The following is a 23,313-nucleotide window of genomic DNA, read 5'->3' as shown; positions in this document are numbered from 1 at the left end:
ATTCTCACCTTTGAAAGAGAAATTAGCTTGGCTTAAAATGGCCCAGAAAGGCAGTCTTCCTAGTGATTACCCATGAATCTATAAGAAATAACACTGTTTTAGTCTTGCTTATGACACAGAGAGTTAAGGCTGTATTGTGTGACCTTGAACAAGTCATTTACCCAGACAGGGTTTCCCAGAAACACTGGAAATTTTGGGCTAGTCTCCTCAGTTTTCCTCTGGACTACAAGTCTAGCAACTAGCTATGAAACTATTGCCTCTATAGAGGTGTAGTTAGGGTGGTGTTAAAGGTGCACCCTGCCCAGGCTCCTGAAGTTAAAGTTGAGGGGGCAGGGAGCTCCAGATCAGGAGAAGGCACTGGACAGTAGAATAACTAGCTACACCTCAGTATCTCTGTGTTTTAGGTTTGTTTCCCCTCTGTATGTCTGAAAAAAAACTCATTTATTTCTTAAAGGACATTCTCTTAATTCCTGCTTTTGAACTTTTAATAAAGATTCCTCAAACTGCACCAGGTAGAGATCCTCTGGTCTCTCTTGTATGAAATTCAGCTTGTAAGCTTAGAAATGAAGTCCCCACGTCATTCCTTGGCTTCATGATATTATTGTGATATATTTGTTCTCTGTTACACTTTCCTTGCTATCTAAACATGTAGTTCACTGCATTTATTATTTCACTTATCTCAAATGGCCCTTGCCACTTTGACAAAAGCTTGCTCTCCACCGAAGGCACTAGTTCTAAAACCTGACCTATTGGGTTAAATTCTATAATCCAAGCATTTACATTTTAAAGTTTTTGTTGCATCCCCTGGGCATTCTGTATGTGATCCTTTACTATGAGCATAGTCATCTTTAATCTATCCAGCAAACTAGCATGGTATACTGTCGCTCTGAAATGGAGTTGTCTGCTCTTCTTTAGCAATGTAAAGCAGTCAGCTGGGATGCCTGTCTTACAAAAGTTCAAATGGGGTAAATGCAACTGAAGCTTGAGGCACCTCTCTGATTGCAAACAGCATATTTTACCATAACTTTACTAAGCATGGATTTAAGTGTTTTAGTGAACCTTTCTAATACTGCCCATCAGCCTTCATATCATAGACTGATATCTTCAGCTTTTTTGATTTTAAAGAACTGGCAGAATTGATGTTGTGCCCTTCACATAAAGGAAGTGCATTAGTCATTAGCTACATCTTTAAGGATACCTACTCTGAAGAAATACAGTAGTCAGTTCTCTGGCAATAGCCTTAGTATTAATTTGCATACTGGCACTGCTTCTGGAAACATTGTAACATAGTTCACTGTTACTAGTATGGACCGATTCCCATTGATAGATTTTAACTGTGTTCAACAATGACTATAGCAAAGCATTCAAATGACATCTCTGTGATAGGCATTAGGATTATGGGACTCCCATATTCAGGACTGGGTGCAGTTTTCTGGCATTCTGGAACATGAAACACAGACGTTTCCTGTATCTTTCAATATAGCTGACCAGTAAAATCTGGCTAGTACTCTTGATTTAGTTGTGTCCACCAGCAGGTGACCTTCTAATGGGTGACTATGGTCTATCTTCTCTTGCAGCATTCTATAAGGTTTTGACATTAGTATTTCGCATTAGTAACAAATGTAGAATTTCTTCCCTGTCATTATTTACTCTATATAAGATGTCATCTTTCAACTCAAAATATCGTTAAGAAGTAATGGGGATATTCTGTTTATCCCATCCTAATGTCTTGGTTACATTCTGTCATGGCCTACTTAAAGTATCATCTTCCCATTATGCTATATATTTTTATTAAGTTTAGTTGACTTACTTCTAAGTCCATTAATTCAAGGCTGCTGTCTGCCGTGGAACTTACTGAGGTGGAAGGTATATGTTGCTCTCCCAAAAATACCAGCATTGCAGTTTCTTCTGTCTCTTGTCTTGCAAAAGGGTAGCTCTAGACAAAAATGATTTTGTGTTTACTGTCACTGCTATCTATACAAGCCTCATGAGTTCTCTGCTTTCTTTTATTTTCCTTTTCTCTATGTTAGTGTGAATGGATACTACTGTTTCACCACACCCGTCTTCTTTGCTCATGAATTCTGGACTAAGCCAAAATAATGTGGGGACAAAGGCCCCAAATCAAAGACAATTTCTAAATATTATTCTATTTGACTTAAAAACTTAATAGAGCAGCAAACGTTATTATATTTAACAATGCATTTCCATTTAACAAGTTTAGCACGCCTTGAATTTCCCTTTCTTCTAGAAATATAATGCAGGTCAGCTTAGTGGCAACTTAATTCATAATGCTGATGCTGACCTAATTTTTCCTAGCTGAAGTCTTGCCATACTCCATAGCAACAGCTACATTTATAACATACATTTCAGGTTTCATACTTCTACAAGCAGCATTCTCTATAGTGTTAGCACCACAGAACTTAGTAATGTGACCCCCTCTCAGCTGAATAAAAAATCTATACATTACTTGACTTTTTGTTTCACAGAATATAGTGCATTTCTTAATATATCTTTAGACTTAGAAGAATACTATTCAGTTTTAAAAATTATTCTATTAACTAATATGCATTCTATAACTTGTCAGACGTCTTGGGATAACTTTGCAATACCCATTTTCTTAAAATACTAGGCCAAGATTTTTCTGTTATACCTGTTTACTACTAAAATTTCTAACACTTTCAATTTATTATTGCTGTTATGTTCTAGCCATAAAACTAAAATATGTTTCAAACTATGCATCAGTACTCTTATAGGTTTGCCAGCATTAAAAGTGCATTTTTTCTGTCTTTCCTGTTAGCTGGGATTAAAGGATTTTTGTCCAGTGCATTTAATCCTGGTACTTTATGGTAGGGTTACACAGAAATGTGATTAGGTCAGATTACAGATCATCCTCCTTCAGTAGTTTACTTCATGGTAGGCATGTTTTTGGGATTATCAGCTACACTAACTAGCACAACCAACTGTTGCTGTGGTTGTATCAGTGTTTGGTCTGTCTTCCACATATGAGTTGTCAGAAAATGGCAGTGCAAAGATAAAATCTCATTGGTAGTCACACCAAACCAACAGCAATAATTGCTCAATGAAATAATGGTGACATGGTGACAGTTCTATAGGGAATTGATAGCTCCAAATGTAGTACACTTACCCAATGAGATATTATGAGGAATGATATATGGTGAGTCATTGGCTAACTGACCATGGACATACCACCAGTGTTATAAATGTTAATAGTACCTCTGCAGTTAGTCAGCAGGAAAAATTAAATGGAAAACTTAGATAAAAATATAAAAATGTAAAAAGAAGGATGTTAAGAGCATTGTCTTATGCTCCAAGCTCCTCCATACTTGACAGTAGTACTGCAAGTACTTTATTAGATGGTGAAACCAAGGTGTATACGTCAAATGGTAATACAGAGGATTATGATCAGGATGACTATCACAACTAGCTTATTATGTGTTCGAGACACAAATGCCAAAAAGTTCACCTCAAGAGTGAAGGTGCCTCTTGAATCTACAGATTTTAGCAGAACATCCAGATTATTACTTCATATTTTAGGTCCGTTCCTCAGAAAATCTGTGGTTTTGGTCAAACCATTGTGGAATGAAATAAATAAATAATAGCATAGACTGGAGTTTCAGAGTTTGTACCCTTCAGAAAATACATGCCAACATAAATCCTGTTATCACAGCAACTAAGTTCATTAGAAGAACTTAGGGATGAATTATCAGTATGGAGAACAGGTAGAAACTAATCAGGCAGATTGTACTGTTGAGTGCTAGACTCGACCTACAGGAAACTATCTTTGGACAAAATATCTAACAAGAACAATTTACAGTGTCTAAATAAGCATCTAGACTGCAATAATATGATTCTAGTTGGAAAGATAGATTGAATGAATTATACCAGTACCCTTACTTGATTATGGATTTTTAGATACCATTCCAGATCATGGTTTGTCACAGTTAAAAGGAACACCAGAAAGGAAGATCAATATTTTGGACGTACTTGTCACTAATTGTTCTGAAAAGGTTAATGATGTTAAAATATCTATGACCCTTGGAACATCGGATCATAACCTACTAATCTTTGCCGTTAATTATACAGGGAATAAATGATATACGTTGTTGAAAAGATATAATTTCAGTCTACTGAACTATGACGAGATCATTAGTAATCTGACCAGGTATGATTAGACTGTGTGTGATGACCATGCAGGCATGTTAAAATATTCAAAATATAAACCTTTTAGTACAAATTCAGATAAACTAAAGACTGTATAACAAGCAAACACGCTTCTCCCTTTTTGTTGAACACATGCTTAGTGAAACAGTATAAAAGGAATAAAAAATATTTAGAACATTTAAAAAATATCCAACAAGACAATGCTCTCAATAACATGTGCAAACAATTTAAGTTGAGTCTAAAGAAGAAAAGAATAATTAAGAAAGAGATTTGGTAAGTGATATTGATAATAAGAAATTATATTTTATGTATATTAATATGCTAATACTTGTAATCCTATATTATTTACAGTTCACCAAGGAAAGTTAATATCTGAATCTCAGGTAATTGCAAATTTAGTCAATCAATACTTTAATGATATGACGGATTCTTCTACTATGTGCAAATGAGGCAATGAGAACTGTGCAATTCCAATAACAAGAGTATGCCCAGCTATAACTATGACGATGATCTTCTATGACTCTGTTGTAAGGAAATGAGATAAGTTGAAAGTTAAAAACTATAGGCCCATTAGTTTAACCTTATTATGTAAGAGATTTGAAAGGTGTATTACTCAACTTCTCTTAGACTCTGCAAACAGTAAACATAAAGCTGATCTAGGTCACATGCCTGACAGATAAACACTAAAGAATCTTATAGTATTCTCTGACCAGATCACACTATCACTGAGGGCTTATCTGTGGTTGTTGTGTTTTTTTGGCTCTCACTAAGGCATTCGATACTCTATCTCATTGTACAAGACACACATATATATATATATATATATATATATATATATATATATATATATATATATATATATATATATATATATAATGCCTTAGTTGGATATGAATACAACCCTTATGAGATTAAATGGGTTATGAATTAATTAACTGCATGAAGACAATGTGTTATCATTATGGGGAAATAGTCTGAGTACTTACCAATAGGATGTTGGGCACCTCACGGTTCTGTTTTAGGTCCATTTTTGTTTAAACTGGTATTTTACACCACTCCCATGAGCAATATTTGTTGATCCAATAAATATGCTGACAATTGTAGAACTGGCTCCATCACATATTTAGATGAACCTTTCAATTAAATGAATAAATTTCTAAATATTTATTAACATGGGCAAATAATAATGGACTAACATTTAGCACTGACAAGTGTCTGGTCCTTTGTTTTGAAAAAAACTGTTACAAAACCAATTTTGCTAAATTAATGTATATTCAACATCAGGTCCATTTTCCCCATTTTTCTACAAGGGATTGGAGTGTCACCTCAGCTGTCACCATCTCTCTCTCTCTCACACACACATTTCAGCACCACTCTCTTATCTTCTTCAAATGTATTGTCTGCCTTTCAGAAGTCTTGTCTCACACAATCCACATATCTCTATACTGGACGTCCTGATTTCTTCTTGCCTTCTTCGTGTCTGCCCATAATTTTCTTTGCCAGATTGTCTTCTGCTTTCCTGCATGTACCTGAAGCTCAGTAATTTGTTCTCTTTGATCTTCCCTGTAACTGAAGGTAGTTAGGCTTCTGCTTTGATCTGTCCCACAGTGTGCATCCTACCACCCCTCTCAGGCAATTCATCTCCGTCACGTCCAGCTATATCAGCTGCTCTGCATTCACTGCCCAGGTTTCTGTACCGTACATAATACTGGTTGCATCACTATTTTATACACCTTAATTTTCTGCTTCTTTGGCATTCTTCTATTATACACTACTCCTAACACTCTGTGCCAGTTGGCAGCAGCCCCTCTGATTCTAGCTTTGACAACCTCATTCAGACTTCCCTTATCCTCAACCACTCTTTCTAGATACTTGGAGCTGTTAATTTGTTCCACTAGTTTCCCTTCTGTCTCATTTCTCAGTTTCTTCTGATTACTCCCATTTGCTGCCATTACACCTGTCTTATAAGTATTCAGTTTCATCCCATGTGCCTTCAGCTTTGCATTCCATCCCTCTGTTATTTGTTGAAGCCCTTATTCTGTGTCTTCCAGTAATACCACATTGTCTGCATAACAGCAGCTTTGTTGATTTGTCCCCTCTGGCCTGTTTGCTAATGTAGTCCCCCACCAGTGTGAACAGCAGAAGAATAAGAGTTGAATCCTGAAGCACAATCCACTCCCACTACAAGACCCACTGTGAGTCAGAGCACTGTCCATACTTGTGTCATTGGCTCCTTGTACACAGCATGCCCTAATCCTACCAATTTTTCTGGGACTTCAAACCTTCTCAGGATTGCCCAAATCAGCTTTCTTGGGACCTTGTCATATGCTTTCTTAAAGTCTAGGAATGCCCCGAATGACTCTTTCTTCATTTCTGACTTTCTCACTACAAACATCTGGTCGGCTGTGCTGCATCCTGTTCTGAATCCAAATTCCTCATTTCCCATCTTACTTTCTACTACTCTGCATATTCGTTTATCAAGCACCATCTCCAGAACTGTTATGCAGTGTGACTGCGGTTTGATACTTCTGTACTGCCCACAGTGGTGAATGTACTCTTTGTTCTTGTACTGGCACTAGTATGCTTCTTCTCCAGTCATATGGGACATGTCTGTTTCTCTTTAAACTATTATAAGTACCCTTAGGAGCCATTTCTCTCCTAAATCACCCAGCATCTTCATCATGTCTGCAGTGATGTCAACTGAGCCTTCTGTTTTTCCTGGATTCATTTTCCTTACTGCTGGTTTTCCTGGATTCATTTTCCTTACTGCTGTTTTTCCTGGGTTCATTTTCCTTACTGCTGTTTTTCCTGGGTTCATTTTCCTTACTGCTGGTTTTCCTGGCTTCATTTTCCTTACTGCTTTTTTTCCTGGGTTCATTTTCCTTACTGCTGGTTTTCCTGGTTTCATTTTCCTTACTGCTGGTTTTCCTGGGTTCATTTTCCTTGCTGCTGTTTTTCTAGGGAGGGCTACTCTTCTTCTTTCCTCATAGGCTGTGTCTGGGATTTTGTGAAGTACAGCTTCTGCAGGTTTTTCTTCATTTAGAAGGTGCTAGAAGTACTCCTTCCATCCATCTTTGATATCCTGTGGAATATTGAGCAGGTTGTAGCTGCCATCCCATATGAAGGGTGTCTGATGACTATTTTCTTTACCTTTATGTCTTTGTGTTTCAACCTGATAGAGGTTTTTTTGTGCCATCTACTGAATCACTTTCCAGAATCTAATATGCCTGTGATGCCTTGCTCTTTGCCACTGCAACTGCTCTTAGCCTGTTTGTTAGCCAACCAGTATTCCTTCTTAGCCTGGTCTGTCTTCTGTCTCCTACTTTTCCTTGCACTCCTACTTTCTTTGGATAATTTCTTGGACTTCTGCATTCCATCAGCAGCTATCTTTATATTTTTCATATCCATAAGTAGCTAGTCCACATGTCTGTTCTACTGTCCACATGTCTGTTCTACTGATCTCACATGTCTGTTCTACTGTCCTCATGTCTGTTCTACTGTCCACATGTCTGTTCTACTGTCCTCACATGCTGTTTTGAAGTGCTGCCGTTCTTCTTCAGCTCCACTTATTTCCTCTTCTTCCTGAGGTGCTAGAGCTCAGAAAATGTCTTTGAACTCTTTTGCATTCTTTCCAGTCAACTTCCAGGTTTTCAGTCTAAATTCTGTTGACCTTAGAGCTTCCTCTGACCACTGTTTGCTGTTGATTGTTGGTTTATGCTGTGGGCCAACTATTTTACTGGGGGTGACTTTGCAATCACTGATTCTACTCCAGTGCCCTTTCCTTACTTGGAAGAAGTCTCACTGAGTTGCATATTTGCCATGCTTGTATGTTATCTTGTGAATTTTTCTCTCTTGCTGAGCCATGTGTTGGTCACCATCAGGCAATTTACCAGACAGAAGTCTAGAATGGCCTCATGTGAATCCAGGCAGTCTTCATATATTGATCTATCTGTCCATTTATGTGCATCGAGGTCCCACAATATTAACACCAGCTCATGCTGTCCTACTTTATCTAGTGCATCCTGCAAATGCTGCTTAAATGCACTCTTTTCTTTGCTATCACAACTCCACCACACAGGCTGAGATTATAAATATTGCTCTATCCTTACATTGTAGTCTGTCACTAATTCTGATGACATCCTTCACTGTCTTCTGAATCCTCTCCCTCACAACAATTCCCACATCATTTCTAGTCTGTCCTCCTCCTGAGTAGTAAACTCTGGTTCCCAAGCCAAGTGGCTTTGCTGCACTGACCCTCCAACTTGTTTAATGGATAAAGAGAATGTTCAGCCTCCTTCACTTCCAAGGTTCATCCTGTCAGTGTGAGCCTACATTTAGTGCAGCAATACTTAATTCATTATATTATCAGCTGTACATGAGTATAAAGACTTGGGAATTATAGCTGATAATAAACTTTCCTTTCAAACTCACATATCACCAGAGTTAGGCACTAAGAAATTTAGGTTTAATGTTCAGATCTTTGTCATTGAGAAATTAAAAAAGAAATTGTAAGACATATATAACTGTGAATTAAAGAAGCTGAAGTCTGTCAAAAAATGTTCACCGAGCATTTGCCATTCATAAAAAAAACATGTTATAATAGAAGATGCAATTATCTGAATTTGTTTACCATGCATTACAGATATTTTAGAGGCAAGGCAATCATGGCTTATAAAGCCTTTAATAATGACTTTCTTAAGGTGTTGCTAAATCTTGTAAATTACAATAACTCTTTAACTCACAAGTATGGGGTATTACTTTCCAAATTAAGTTTTGTAAAAGTTTCTTATGTAGTAGATATATTTCTCATATTATAGCATGATTGTGGAAATGTCTACTGTATACTCTTAGAATGGCTACGAATTTAATGGAGTTCTAATCTAAGCTGGACTTATGGATGAGAAATAATATTTTTAACACTCATTTTACTGCGTTAGTATTTTTTTAAATACCTTGGACCAATGAACACTGTTATGAAACTTATAGGTTCATAGGTTCATAGGTGTGTACTAGGCTAATGGCCCTGGAGCCTTTACAAGCCCCCCAAAAATTGCCCAGGCACCGTGCCACCCGATGTTAGTTCACAGTGCCCATATCCAGTAGTGCAACTGGAATGATCCCTAGAGTGAACTTTCTGTTACCCATCCACTCATCAAGATTTCTCTTGAAGAGGGCCAGTGAGGTGCTCTGCTTGACATGAATGGGAAGCTTATCCTAGAGTATGGGAAGTCTTTGGGAGATTTACCTGTCCCTCCAGCATGTTCCGTTAATTGTGGTAATATGGCTGTGATCTCTGGAGCATGTAGCACAGGGGGATTGGGATTTCTTTAGGTGTAGCATTTGAAGTAGGGCTGGGTCAGACATGGCTTTGTAAGTCAAGCAGAGATCGCCTCTAAGTAGACAATAAGAGACTGAGAACAGCTGAAGTTTCATGAGTCTGTCCATATAGGAGATGTGTTTAAGGCCTAGGATTCTTTTTGTGAGGTACTTTTGTGGCCTCTTCAGCTGTTGTAGGTGTCTGGGCAGGTACATGCCAAACAGGGCATTATATTCGATGATTGGTCTGATGAGGGATGAGTAGAGAGGGATGATGACCTCTTTCTTCCTGGATGCAAAACCTTTGGTTATAAGATGTGCCACATAGAAGGACTTTCTGACCACAGTGGCTATGTGGTGGTTGAAGGTGAGGTGGCTGTTGACCTAGGTGCCCAGATCTCTTATGGCCCCTTCAGTGTTAAGTGCGTTCCCATCAATGTGGTAATTCATAGGAACTGAGTTTTTTCCAAAGGGGATGATAACGCATGTTTTTGACATTAAGCTTCAGGCCATGGACACCAGACCAGTCATTGTTCTCAGAGAGGCCCTTTTGTAGGATGTCTGCATCACTTGGGGTGTTGATAATGACTCCTACCTTGCAGTCATCAGTGAACTTGGTCAGCCAGAGTCCTTCTATATTGGCCTGGACTTCTGAGAAATAGATGCCAAACAGGAGAGGGCCCAGGACCAAGCCCTGTGGGACTTCACTCATGAACGATCAACAGTCTGACTTGGAATCTGCAACTTTCACTCCGTGGGTCCTGTCTGTGAGCCAATTTACAACTGACCTAGTGATGAAAGGTCTGATGCCTAGTTTTGTGAGTTTATCAATGATACCTGAGTGGGAAATGGTATCAAAGGCCTTGGCCAGGTAGAGGTAGGCTGTATGCACTGCTTTATCTTCATCCACAGCCTTGGTGACTGCCTCGAAGAAGTCAACCAGGTTCAGCAGGCAGGATCTCCCCTTGACAAAGCCAAACTGTGTGAGGTCAAGAGTTTGGAGATTGCCTATATCTTTGTTAAGCAGGTCCATGATGATGCGCTCCATCGCTTTGCATACCAGGCTTGTCAGGCTAATGGGGCAATAGTTCTCAGTGTCTGTAGTTGCTCCCCCTTTATGGAGCGGGATGACTGTAGCAGTGTGCCATTCATTAGGGACATAGCCTGAGGTAAAGCTGTGCTTGAACAGGGCACACAGGTGTGGTGCCAGTTTGTTTTGTAGCTCATGTAGGACACAGCCAGGGATATTATCAGGTTGCATCGATGCTGTATTCTTGGCTTTGGACAATGCAGCTTTTACCTGTGCAGCAGAAATGGCGGGTACCAGGCTTTCATCTGGTATTGTGATAGGGCCCTTGGGGGGGGGTAAGGTTGGCACTGAATCTGTCGGCCAGTATGTTGGCTATGGTTATGAAATCAATGTAAGTTCAAGGAAACATCGGAAGTAGCAGTTATTTAAAGACTCATGTTTTTTTCCATAAAACAAGGAAAATGAAAACAACAGTTTTCTTAGCTTTTAAAATGAAGAGAAGCAGGACTTATGTGCCTAACCCAACACACACACACACACACACACACACATATATATATATATATATATATATATATACACACACACACACATATATAGATAGATAGATAGATATCCACAACCAGTTTAGCCCTTAGCCCTTCCAGCAATGGGTTGAATTTGAGAGAAAAGTCCAGGACTGCAGGCCACATTCCAGCTCTGAATTTCAGATAGCTCCACTATGTACAGGCTGCTCATGAGGAACAAACTTTCTTTTGTCTGCTTGCAGGCTTCCTACATATATAACACAATAATTATCAGTGTCTTCTGAGCTAACTAATACAAGAAGATTTCTGACTAACACTGTGAGAACTTTCCATTTTTTGTCAAACCAACATGTTACAAAATATATGCCACTCAGACATTCAACCTGATTTTAATAGCTGATGTGTGGAGTAATATTCTTAATAGAAAAGATGGTACTTATGGCAACAAAGATAGCATCTGGAGCAGGGATTACACAAACTACACAGGACATTTCTGAAGAAATCATTACTTTCTAGCAGTGATGTAGTTACGTTATCTGACACCCTTTGCAGTTCCTTAATCTGGCATCCCTCAACTAGTTGAAGAGCAAAAACAAAAAAGGTAAGGACCAGAGCAAAAAAGCTCTTCAGCTCTAAAACTGTAGCAAACAATTTACTACATATGCAACAGGCAGTTTGCTATAGTTAAAATACCACACACATGAAATGATTGAGCAGCCATGCCCACAAGGACAGTATCAGCATTCAGTAATGAGTATTGATACTGTATTACCGGAAATGGCTGAAGTACTCACTCTGTTCATGTGTGGTACTGCTCTGTCTGTATCTGCTGACCATGCTACCTGACACTTTGCACCGGGGGCAGCCATCGCATTTGCCCTACCTTAGTTATGCTTCTGGTTTCTAGAAAGGAAGGAAAATATGTAGTTATGAGCACTGTCTATTAACATGTTAAGTAATATATCAGTAAACCAGTCAGCCAGACAAAACAAAAAATATGACAGAAAGAGACTTGATGACAGTGACATGAAATAAGCTAACAGAAGATCTATTTATTTATTTAATTAGTTAGTTGTTTGCTTTCGTTTTCTTTATTTATCTATCTGTTGATTTATTCATTTGTTGTGGGAGCACAAGCCAGTACATTTACCTTTCCTGACTCCAGGGAACCCATTATTTCCTCTTGTATCACTTAGTGGGACATCCTGCATCAACCCATGGGGAAGAGTCTTCCCAGTGTGAAGGTGATTACCTTATCATAAGCTAAATCTTATTTTCAGGTTGAGTTGGGTGCTTGCAGTTGCAAGGATGTATTTCTTATACTCCTAATATCAGTAACACTTACAGGTGTGGAGTGCTCACTGAGCAGCTTACAATCTGCATGTCTACATGTATGCTGTGTATGAGGGCCTCCCCCATGTATTATCAATGTCTGCTGCAGCACGGTGCTGCCTTGGGACCCCATAATTCTTGGGGCATCTTCAACTGGCTTTTTTCTGGAGTCACTGTACCATTATATCAATGGTATGATAGTTCCTTCCCATTCCCGAAACTCTGAGGTCAGTGAGCCTTCAGCCATTCATTGCTACCTCCTCTGAGTGATCCCAACAGTTTCTGAGCCCAGTATTCAAACCCAAAGTACCAGCATGAAGTCAGGTTCCAGCAACCTGAACTACAGAGGCAGCCATAGCCAGATAGCAATAAAAGAAACAAAGTACATGTTTTTTGTATAAACTGTTTGCTGTTTTATATTTGACTTTTATATATTGAATCTCTCTTGTCAGAGTATAACTGCTTTACATGTATTTTTCCAGCTTACAGATGTGTACAACTCATCACCTGCACTAGGTCGTTATTTTGTGGAAGCCATTGTATTTGAAAGGTAAGGTGACAATAGAAGATAAAAAAGAACATAATGGGACAAAAACTGAGTTACAGAGGAAACAAATGAGATAGGAGGAGCAGAAGAAACAGAACAAAACATAAAGACAGGGAAACTTCTGGCAAGGTTGCAAAACACACAAAAGAGAAGAAAATAAAAATCGTTACTTTGAGATACAGACCATGATAAATGACACAATACCAATGTCATCTTAATTAATAATGCGCAGAGGTTGCTGTCCAGGGCTTTGGTTTGAGGAGGAACTCCCTTAGTATGGTTTGTTAGTTAATGACTTATGCTCATTATGTAGAAGGGCTGGGGGTATTCCACACAGTAAGTATGATATACAAGTACAATGTGAATAAAAAATATAAAAAGTTACTCAGCTGAAGAAATAATATCCAAAAGACAAATTCACTCTGTGTGTACAAAGTTTCATAACCCATACTAATCCTTACTACATTTCCTGCACTTTTTTATTGTGGATGGGATGTTGGGATAGCCTAGCATCCATAGTAATAACCTGAAAGTAAAGGGCATTTTCAGAAATAGATATGACTCCTTGAACCTCTGTTTGAAGAGAGTGAGATGATAAGTCACTTAACACATCTGATACTTTTAGGTTGTCATGGAAAAAAATCCATCCATTGGATCTCAAATTAAATAATAGCAATTATTTATTCAGAAAGTAAAAGTATTGTAAGAAACAAATTAAGAAAGTGCCAAGCCTTGAGCAGTACTATAACAATTCACTGGATCAGGTTTGTCTGCAGACATACAGCAATAATTGTACTTATTTGATAGTAGGCTGCTAGAGCGGGCTACATATGCCATTCACTCCTAAACTCATATTTCTCCTAGTAATCATCTGTGAAACACTGTGGATAACATTTGAGAGGGATGACCCCAACTGTATTTCTTCATTTTTGTATTGTGCCACAAATTCCTCTGAAGTACAACATGCCCTTTCCCACTAGCAACACATGAAATGCCAGGCAAGGATGATAATATTCAGTGTTTGCAGGGATCTCTGAAAGGCATATATTATAATCTCATTATAATCAGGAACACTGATGTCTGAGGTGCCCGAAAGGCATCTATTATAATCTCATTATTATCAGGAACACTGATGTCTGAGGTGCCCGAAAGGCATATGTTATAATCTCATTACAATCAGGAACACTGATGTCTGAGGTGCCCGAAAGGCATAGGTTATAATCTCATTATAATCAGGAACACTGATATCTGAGGTGCCTGAAATGCATATGTTATAATCTCACTATAATCAGGAACACTGATGTCTGAGGTGCACAAAAGGCATAGGTTATAATCTCATTATAATCAGGAACACTGATGTCTGAGGTGCCCAAAAGGCATATGTTATAATCTCATTATAATCAGGAACACTGATGTCTGAGGTCCCCGAAATGCATACATTATAATCTCATTATAAATCAGGAACACTGATGTCTGAGGTCCCCGAAATGCATACGTTATAATCTCATTATAATCAGGAACACTGATGTCTGAGGTGCATCATCATGTGCATGCTGAGCTATTTTACTCAAGAGGTAAATATTAGGGAGAGCTTATATTTTAATTATAAAAGTTGCACAAATCAACATTCTGTTGTGAGACTCTCTTATGGCATTTTACAAAGGCAGTTAGTTAAAATGAATTTTACTTACAATGGTAACTTGTGCACTTTTATTAACTTACTCATTTTTACCTTTAACTAGAGAAGAATGACTAAATCTAAAGGGAGAAAATACGTTACAAAATAAATAGCTTTTAACACACACCAAGAAGATACCCCCCCAAAAAGCTTAAGACATAAAGGCAAATGATATTCCAATACAGAGTGATAGAGAATTCTTGCAAAACCATGTCATTACATTAAATTATAAAGGTAACACTAATGCAAATATATTTACAAAGCAGTTTAAACATGGAAACACAATCTGTTTGCAGATATGGACTACTCCCTCCAGTCAATTTCTTTATGTAATCCTCTAGTACACTACCTACATGACTGATCATAGTAAATGTTCAACAATGCTTCATTTTAGCATATTTTGTCAATTCCTAATTTATTTTATCCTGTTACACAGTATGGCAAGACTCCCTTGAAGACTGCGGCTAGGATTTATAGATGGGTAGTGCCTTGCATAATGTAAAATACTGCATGAAGTTGCTGTGTGCATGGTGTGTACAATTCAAACATGCCAAATGAGTGAAAGAGCAATGGTACATATTGCTCAACATGTGCCATTGGAATTTAATGCGTATTGTTGTGTAAGTGAGAAGGCTCGTGTAAAAGAACAACATAGAATATGCAAATACAGGAAGCCAAGATTTTGGACTAATTCAGAGACATAGCAAAATAGTGGTACTGCATGCCCATATGCACACATTTTGAACACCATAATGTATGGAGTACATGATGGGAGTCATGTTAGACAAATAACAACAGCAATACCTCAACAGCATGTATCCGTAGCCATCACAGCATCCAGTCCTGGCAAGGTTTTTCATTGTGGATGTCTGCATCAAGGAAGTTCATACAGGCAGCAATTTGACACCCAATGCAATTCCCTGATCTGGTGCCCCCAAGCAAAAAAAAAAAAGAAAAGAAAAAAAGCTCTTCTTTCCTGTTAAATTGGAGGTGCAGCTTGCTACATTTCTAGCAAGTTGCTGATACAGTTCATACCACTCATAGAATGCAAAAGTGCTTCACTTCTGACTGCACCTGTCATGGAACCATTTGGCTGGCATAATTTTCAAGCACACCACCTAACACCTTACATCTGGGAGTGCTACTGCATTTGCCCTGCCCTAGCTATGCCACTGACAATACACAAAACGCCTAACAGATCATTAGATAACTAACAATTCATATTAGTTAAGGACATAGTACTGGTCCAGTGGCTCTGTCCAAACTGTCTCACCCATGAGCAAAGTCAAGGGGTATGTGCGCAGTATGCCATTCCTGTGGACACAAAGATATGCACAGTGTTGATCATACTAGCTACAGGGACCCCCCGATGGTTACCTGCGGTGGAACACTAAAGCGCAATCTTGAAATATGCAGCAAAACATTTATAATGGTCTTGTGAAAATAAGAGGTACAGCTGTATAACATCACGCAGGATATGCCACATGCAATGCAGCAACAGTAGCAGGACATAGAAGTGATGCTAGGAAAAGTAATGCTCTTTCCTAGTTTTCTGTATACATGATAAACAGGGTGGCCACCATGATGCACATGCCTACACAGATGTTCTCGCTGCCACCATACTTTGCTATGATGCTCTACATGGTGTTTGTGCCAGTGACTGCCACTATCTGTCACAGCATTGTGCATAGCTACTCTTACCACTTCACACAGAGAGGGACACCATTGTCATGATATCATGCATGTCGACCCTGTACACCGTACTAGTGCTGCACCCCTAGTATGTTGATATTGTTATCGTTACACATGTTAGTGTTGGTCATTTGATCATTTGTTATGGGGCCTTTAGTACTACGTGTAGCTATCCTTATCTGTTGCATCCATAATTAGCTTTTGGATGCATTACTTGGCAATCCTCCCTCAAAATTAACACTGAGCAGGCACACTGAGCTATCCTATGAATCTAACCAAGAGAATCACTAGTAGTAAACTTTGTACTGTTAATGAACAAACTAGTATTTTTCTCTGAATATTGCTACAACAGCCCAAAGAAGCAGATCAGTAAAGTAAGCAAATACATTCCCATAAGGACTGTGAGTTTTAGAATTATAAGTATGATACCACAAACTAGAGCCTGAGTTTGTATGATAAGATTCTGCTGCTTTATTAAGAGAGATAACAGGAAAATAATTCACGTTTTTCTTTCATAAATGTAATCCATGGCAACTGCTGAAAAATGCATGTAAAGTTCAAACTTGACAGTCGATTACTGCATTGTTGTTGTTCTAATGTATGTTTTAATTCACTTCAGCAGTGTCTTGTGCTCTGTAAATATGTTACAATGTAGTTGGTATAGCTAGTTCTATGCCATCACAGTTTGTACTCTGTGTCTCATCAGGTTCAGCATTTGCAAAGGCTGTTTGATATATCTGTAGGATCACAGGAGTGTAGGAAATGCAAGGCAGTTGAGTCGTACGACCAATTACAACTTCTCACCTTACCTACGATCAGACCAAACCTCCTCTCACGAGGAAGATCAGGCCAGTCAAGCCAGGGGTGGATTTGTGAATACACATCCAATTGTCCAGTTCCTGGCTGAGGGAAGGTAATGTATCACACTGCTTAATTTGCAGTGTGAGTTCATTCTGGAGGTTTGGAAGGTGCTGTGTAATGAACCTATTGCTTCAATTTGTTTTATTTATCTACAGATGATGATTTAGATCCCCTGTTCTGGTATTTGTGGGGCTATCCAATTTGTGGTGACACAAAAGATCCATGACCACTGGGTCACTAATGGTTGGAAGGCAAGTTGTAGATCTCCCCCCAAGAGTCTATAAAATCCTAAGTGCAGGGACAGTGTGTCCAGTCTTTTCAGGTAGCTTAAGATTTTTAAGCTAACGATCTTCTTAGTTAGGAACCTTTGGTGTCTTTCTAGCTGCTTGATATGTCTAGTGAGGTACATCCTAAATGGGATATTGTATTCAGCAGTTGGCATATAATGGGCAGATGACATCTTAACATCTTGATGCTATTCCCCTGACAATCAGATGCTGTGAGTAGAAGCACTTTCAGACTAATGTCGTTACATAATGATCAAAGGACTTATCAACCCAAGTTCCAATGTCTCTAACAACATTCTTATTTTGGACTGAGGGTATTTGGATCTGTGACAAGCGCTCGCATGCTAGTATATCCCAATATGCTTGCTTACTCCCACTTACTCGAAAAGCCAAGTGCTCAAATTCCTACTAGCCCATTCTCCAGTAACTGCTTAGCCTGCCATCACATGACCCTCTAAAACTGTATAGTCCTACCAGAGCCTAAACTCTAACCCTAAAACTCTCATATATTTTCTAACCTGCATCTCTCACTCCCTTACCCTAAAACTCACTCTCCCAAATCTAAATTCAACAATTGCTCCCAAACTCTCAACTCCCCTTCTGTTCTTTAAACCTAGGACTCCATTTTTGATCCCTAACCCTAAAACTCCTCCCACTCTCTAACCCTAAATACCTTTCCTGATCACTGCCCTAATCAACATTCTCACCTTTTCCCACTCCCACACCAGCTGCTTGCCAGAACTCATACTTGAGTTTGAGCATCAGCAGCAGTCTACATGAGCTACAAGATGTTTGAGTCCCTGGCTTCAAGACAGTGGTCTTTGAGCACTTGTTGTAGACCCTGGATATTGTTTACATCATATGCTGGGGAGGGATGGTTATCATATCTGAAAATATTACATGCTTTACCTTTTAATTTAAGTATGTTTTTTGTACACCAGGTATTTATAAGTGCAAGATTTTGTTGTAGGGCTTGGGTGTCACAGGTTGACTTGACAATAACTTCCAGTATGCAGTATCCACAAACCTGGCTAGCCAGAGTTCTTCATTTGTGGTTTGGAGATTAGGAGACTGAATGCCAAACAAGAAGAATCCCAGTACAGAGCCATGCGGGACACCACTGGTTAACTTCATACACTTTGATGAGGTAACTCCTACCCGCACCATGTGGGGTTTGTCCTTTTGCCAGTTTGCTATCCATTCTACCACATAGGGATCTATTTGTAATACATTTAGCTTACTAAGTAAGCAAGCATGGGTATGGTGTCAAAGGCCTTGACCAGGTCAAGATATGCCATGTGGACAGCATGTTTACTGTCCATAGCTTGTGATATTCTTTTTAAGTGGGGTGAATGGCTTGGCATGCAATGAGGACATGCACAGTGGGATCCCTAGCAGGTGAATGAGTTGTCAGAAACTCGAAATTCATATGGTTGAGACCATATGACTGAGTTTTTGAAAATCTGAAGCTTTTGAATGGAAATCGCAGTACAGTGCAGATCAGGAAATTTACCCTTTTCCTCAATGTAGTGTGATCTCAGAGCTAGTGTATAGAATGTTTAGGGGTTTGGGGGTGTAGGGGGAAATGTAAAAAAGGTAGAGTTTTGTGTTGTTTTTGATGTTTGAGTTTTCAGAAACTTGATCATATGGTTTCGAACATATAAATTTCGAGTTTCTGAAAACTCGATCATGTGAAATGGACCCACACAGAGACATGTCAGAACTCTACATGCATGCCACAAATGCAGGCAAGACTGGATACTGAGCAAAATCCTCCCTTCTCCATGAATGATGCCAACATAAAAAAAAGATGATTGCTTCAAAAAACTGCTAAATAACTGGTGTCACTCTAGAGTGATCTAATACGTGTCAGCATGGACTTGAGATGTTTGACAGTCCTACTTGCTTTGCAAAGGATGGTCTGTATTTATTGTTCAAAGGCTTCCGCATACTGGCTAAAGCATTTGTTGCTGCTAGAGTGCCTTTTTTAAATAAAGTTCAGTTAATTGAGCAGTCCAACATAGCAAACATATCAATACCAAAATTGGATCAAACTAAAGTGGCTGTACTCAATGCCAGAAGTCTAAACAATAAGCTGTCCAGCCTTGAGGCTTTCCTGCATTTGAAAGGCATCCATACATCTGTAATCACTGAAATCTGGTTTAAATACCCAGAAAGTACTTGCTCCATAGCTGGTTTTAATGCCTGACATACCTTCAGACCCAATGGAAACTGTGGTGGCATATCCACATTTGTCAGAGATTGTATCACCTCTAGACATATTCCTAGATATCCAAAATCTGAACAACAACTCAAAAGTACACTAAACAAAATCAGCTATCTGTTTTTTGCCAGTTACAGGACCCTTTCCATAACCTATATGAAGAATCACAGCGCAGGACTGAGAAACAGGCACGTAAACCAAAACAAAGCAAAAACACCAAGGCTGTTTCACCACGGAGAGGAGGTATCATAAACAGTCCAGTGACAAAGAAGAACTTACAGAGACAATAAAAACTCCTTTATTCCTTAACAAGCGACTAAGCCTTCATCAGATCATATTCACCAAACATCTGAATTTCACTTAAGTTAAAATAAGCAGCCAATGAACTTGTAAAACATACAAACTAAACCAATCATAAATTAAGTAAAATTTAACCAATCATAGATTAAATATATAGAAACACACCAATCAAAGACTAAGTAATGACTTGGCCCAATCAACATTTATAAAATTAAATTTTGACCAATGAAAATAAAGGTAAAATGAAACTGATTTGTCCTTCCTTGCTGATATAGCTATGAAAACATAGCTTTATTAAGAAAGCATCGAGCAAGTAAATCTTATTCAGAAACATACAGTATAATGGAAACAAAATGTTAAATCCTAATTTGGTATAGAGTTCAAATGGTCAAAACCTCATATTTAAATATTAGTTCTTGTCTAACTCCTTACGTGCAGCGTTTTCAAGCCAGAAAGCCAACAGAGACTTAGCCCAATCAAAACTTGTAAAAAGAAATTATGACCAATAAAGATTAAGATATGGACCAAAACTAATTCATCCTTTCTTGTTAGTTTAGCCAATCAAAATTTAAAAACCTTAGCCAATCAATAGTGCAATATACACATCTTAGCCAATCATTAAGGACATACCGGTAATTCTATTTATGTATGTATTATATTCATCTCTTGCATAAATGAAAAATAAATAAATAAATATGTAATATTCGTTAGAGACATACATTATTACTTGTGAGCCTAGGTGCTACTTTGTTATCATACAAAAATTTGTTATACTGCCCTTGCAAGCCATTGTAAGCCTAGCCAATTATCCCTTGTGAAACTCAAACCTTGCACCTTCTGTTTGTAAGGCAAACACCTTAACCATTAGGCCACCCTCCCAACCCCTGTTAGAGCTGTATTTCATCTGTCCTCCAAACTGAAGACTCTTTCCCCTTTCACTGCATGCGTGCATACTACTGGTCCCCCCCCCCCATTTTTCTCTTCCTATAGTACCCGTAGGACAATTACTTAAAACTACTTTCTCTTGGAAAATGTTTACCTATGTACCTGCAGCCCACACTTCTTTTGTTTTTCCCTGCAGAAGTGGTGGTCTTTTTCACCACTTCATACTAGATTAGTGGCATAACATTTGTAGTTATTAGGAAAATACTGCACCACACTGACCTGGAATTAACTTAGCTCGGTTTTCCTGTTTTCTTTTTAGCAGCTGGCCTAGTCCAGTTTTTCTGACTCACAACCTTGCATTACTTTGTGTCTACCCCCCTCCCCCACCTTGAACCTGCACACCTACCCTCCCACTCCTGCTTAATTACAGAGGTATCATAAAACCTGATGTAGAAAGGCACCATCTTTTGACTTAGCTTTCCTGCCTTGCTTCATAGCAATCCCCAGTAGTGTGCTCGCATGTAAGTACACTTACTGTATTCTACTAAACTGCTACTGCCCTCTTTTCAGCTCCTATCCCTGTCAACCCTATGCATCCTTCTAATTTTACACACAGTGCCTTATGCCAGTGCCTCCTTACCTCTGAGCTAGTTCTCAGCTTCAAAGATAACTTACTGGCTTTCTTCCTTCTCCTTGGCTCTACCCACTCCATTTGCCCTGCGGTCTCACTCCACTCCCCTACCCTGCCCTGCCCCCAATTCCCACATGCCCCCACTACTCCTACTTTTATTTCAACTACTCCCCACCCACTCAACACAGCCATCCAGTCAAAACCTTCCCCTCTTTGCCCCTCCTCCTTTCCCCCACAGTAATTAAATACATCACTAATTAACGACATCACTTTTTCACTACATCCTCTCACCCCACAGCTCTTCTCTCTAGCTACAAATCCTCCCATATTAAACTACCTTTTTCCTACCATGCTTTCCTTACTGTTCCTAACACTCTGAACTCCCATCTCCCTCCTACAACTCCTAACAACTTTATACCATGCCTGCTCCTATACCTCCAATCAGTTTCCACTCTCTACTCCTTTCCATACTTCCACACAAAACCATCTCCTCCCTCACACAAATAATCATTTCTTTTCTATCTCCTCCTCTGGTTCAGCTCAACCCTCTGCACCTTTTTAATCCTTAAATTATTTCCTCTACTGCAAAGACACTTGCTCTTAAACAAATACTAGACCATCCAGAAAACCCTAAATCCAAACCAAAACACACTAAAATAACTTCATTCATTAACCTCATCTTAGCTGGAGACATTTACCACAATCCCGGACCTAACCCACTCACAGATAATTACCCTCCCCTTCCTCTAACCTTTCATCCCCCTACAATACTCTTAAATTTTTTGCACTCATTGCCCAGAGTCTCAACAACAAAGCACATCAGTTTCAAGCATGGCTAAGTCATAACCAACCTGACATTGTAGCCATCTCTGAAACTTTGCTCAAAACCCACATCTCTGACTCTGGAATCCTACTCTCTGGATTTCACACTCTTAGATGTGACCGCCCATAGAAAAAAGGCTGAGGTGTTGCATTAATCTAGTCCAATCTACTTACCTTAATTCCCCTACCAAAGCCCATTCCTAAATTCGCCAATGCAGAACCAAAAGTTGGTCTATTAAAAATGAACAATCACAAAAGCCTCTGTATCATCACCCTTTGTATCCCACACAGAAATAACGCCTCAACCTTTGAAGACATACTCCAATAGGCCTCATCTGAAATTAACCTTGAAACTTACATACTAGGTGATGTAAACATCGACTGGAATAAAATCAGCAGTCCCATGCCCTCCCTGTCAATTAACGTCTTTACTCAAGTAATCCACTCCATCACCAGACCTAATAAAACAAATCCCCCAGGATCCACTCTTGATTGGATCTTAATCTCCCATCCAAATAAAATTACCAACTCTGGCACCATCCCTGACTCTATTAGTGACCACCTCCCAGCATTCATTTAGCGTGCAATCACCTCCCATCCACACCAACATCAATATATTCAGACCTGCAACCTTAGTAAATTTGACCCCAAAACCTTCTCTATCTCAAACAAATGAATTGGAACATTCTAAAAACCCTTCCACTCAATAAAGCCACAGACCACTTTAATTCTACTTTCCTAGAGACTCTAAATTCCTTAGCTCCACCAAGGAAAAAAAGAATAAAAACTATAACTGCCCCTTGGCTCCCTAGCTCCATCAAGGAAAAAAAGAATAAAAACTATAACTGCCCCTTGGCTAACCAAAGAAGTTAAGCAAATGATGTGTCAAAGAGACAAATCCTGGAAGCTTTACCAAAAGAATAAACTTCCTGAAACCCTTCTCCAATATACACAGCTCCGTAAATTTGCAAAAAAACAAATCTCCAAAGGCAAAAAAAT

At 38.9% G+C, this 23,313-nt stretch overlaps 1 protein-coding gene across 2 annotated transcripts in view; it reads left to right on the top strand.

The window, feature by feature from the left end:
- Positions 1-23,313, top strand: part of CCHR9.PART0H3orf52 (chromosome chr9.part0 C3orf52 homolog) — a 517,737-nt gene that overhangs the window by 372,632 nt on the left and 121,792 nt on the right. For both annotated transcript variants that reach the window (XM_044084489.1, XM_044084490.1), the window contains exon 4: positions 12,870-12,937. In XM_044084489.1, coding sequence (XP_043940424.1) covers positions 12,870-12,937 — 68 coding nt within the window. The remainder of the gene's footprint in view (positions 1-12,869; positions 12,938-23,313) is intronic.

The sequence above is a fragment of the Protopterus annectens genome, chromosome 9.part0, assembly GCF_019279795.1.
Source record: "Protopterus annectens isolate FY-2018-M chromosome 9.part0, PAN1.0, whole genome shotgun sequence".
NCBI classification, from domain to species: Eukaryota; Metazoa; Chordata; order Ceratodontiformes; family Protopteridae; genus Protopterus; species Protopterus annectens.
This window is presented reverse-complemented; position numbering and strand designations above follow the sequence as displayed.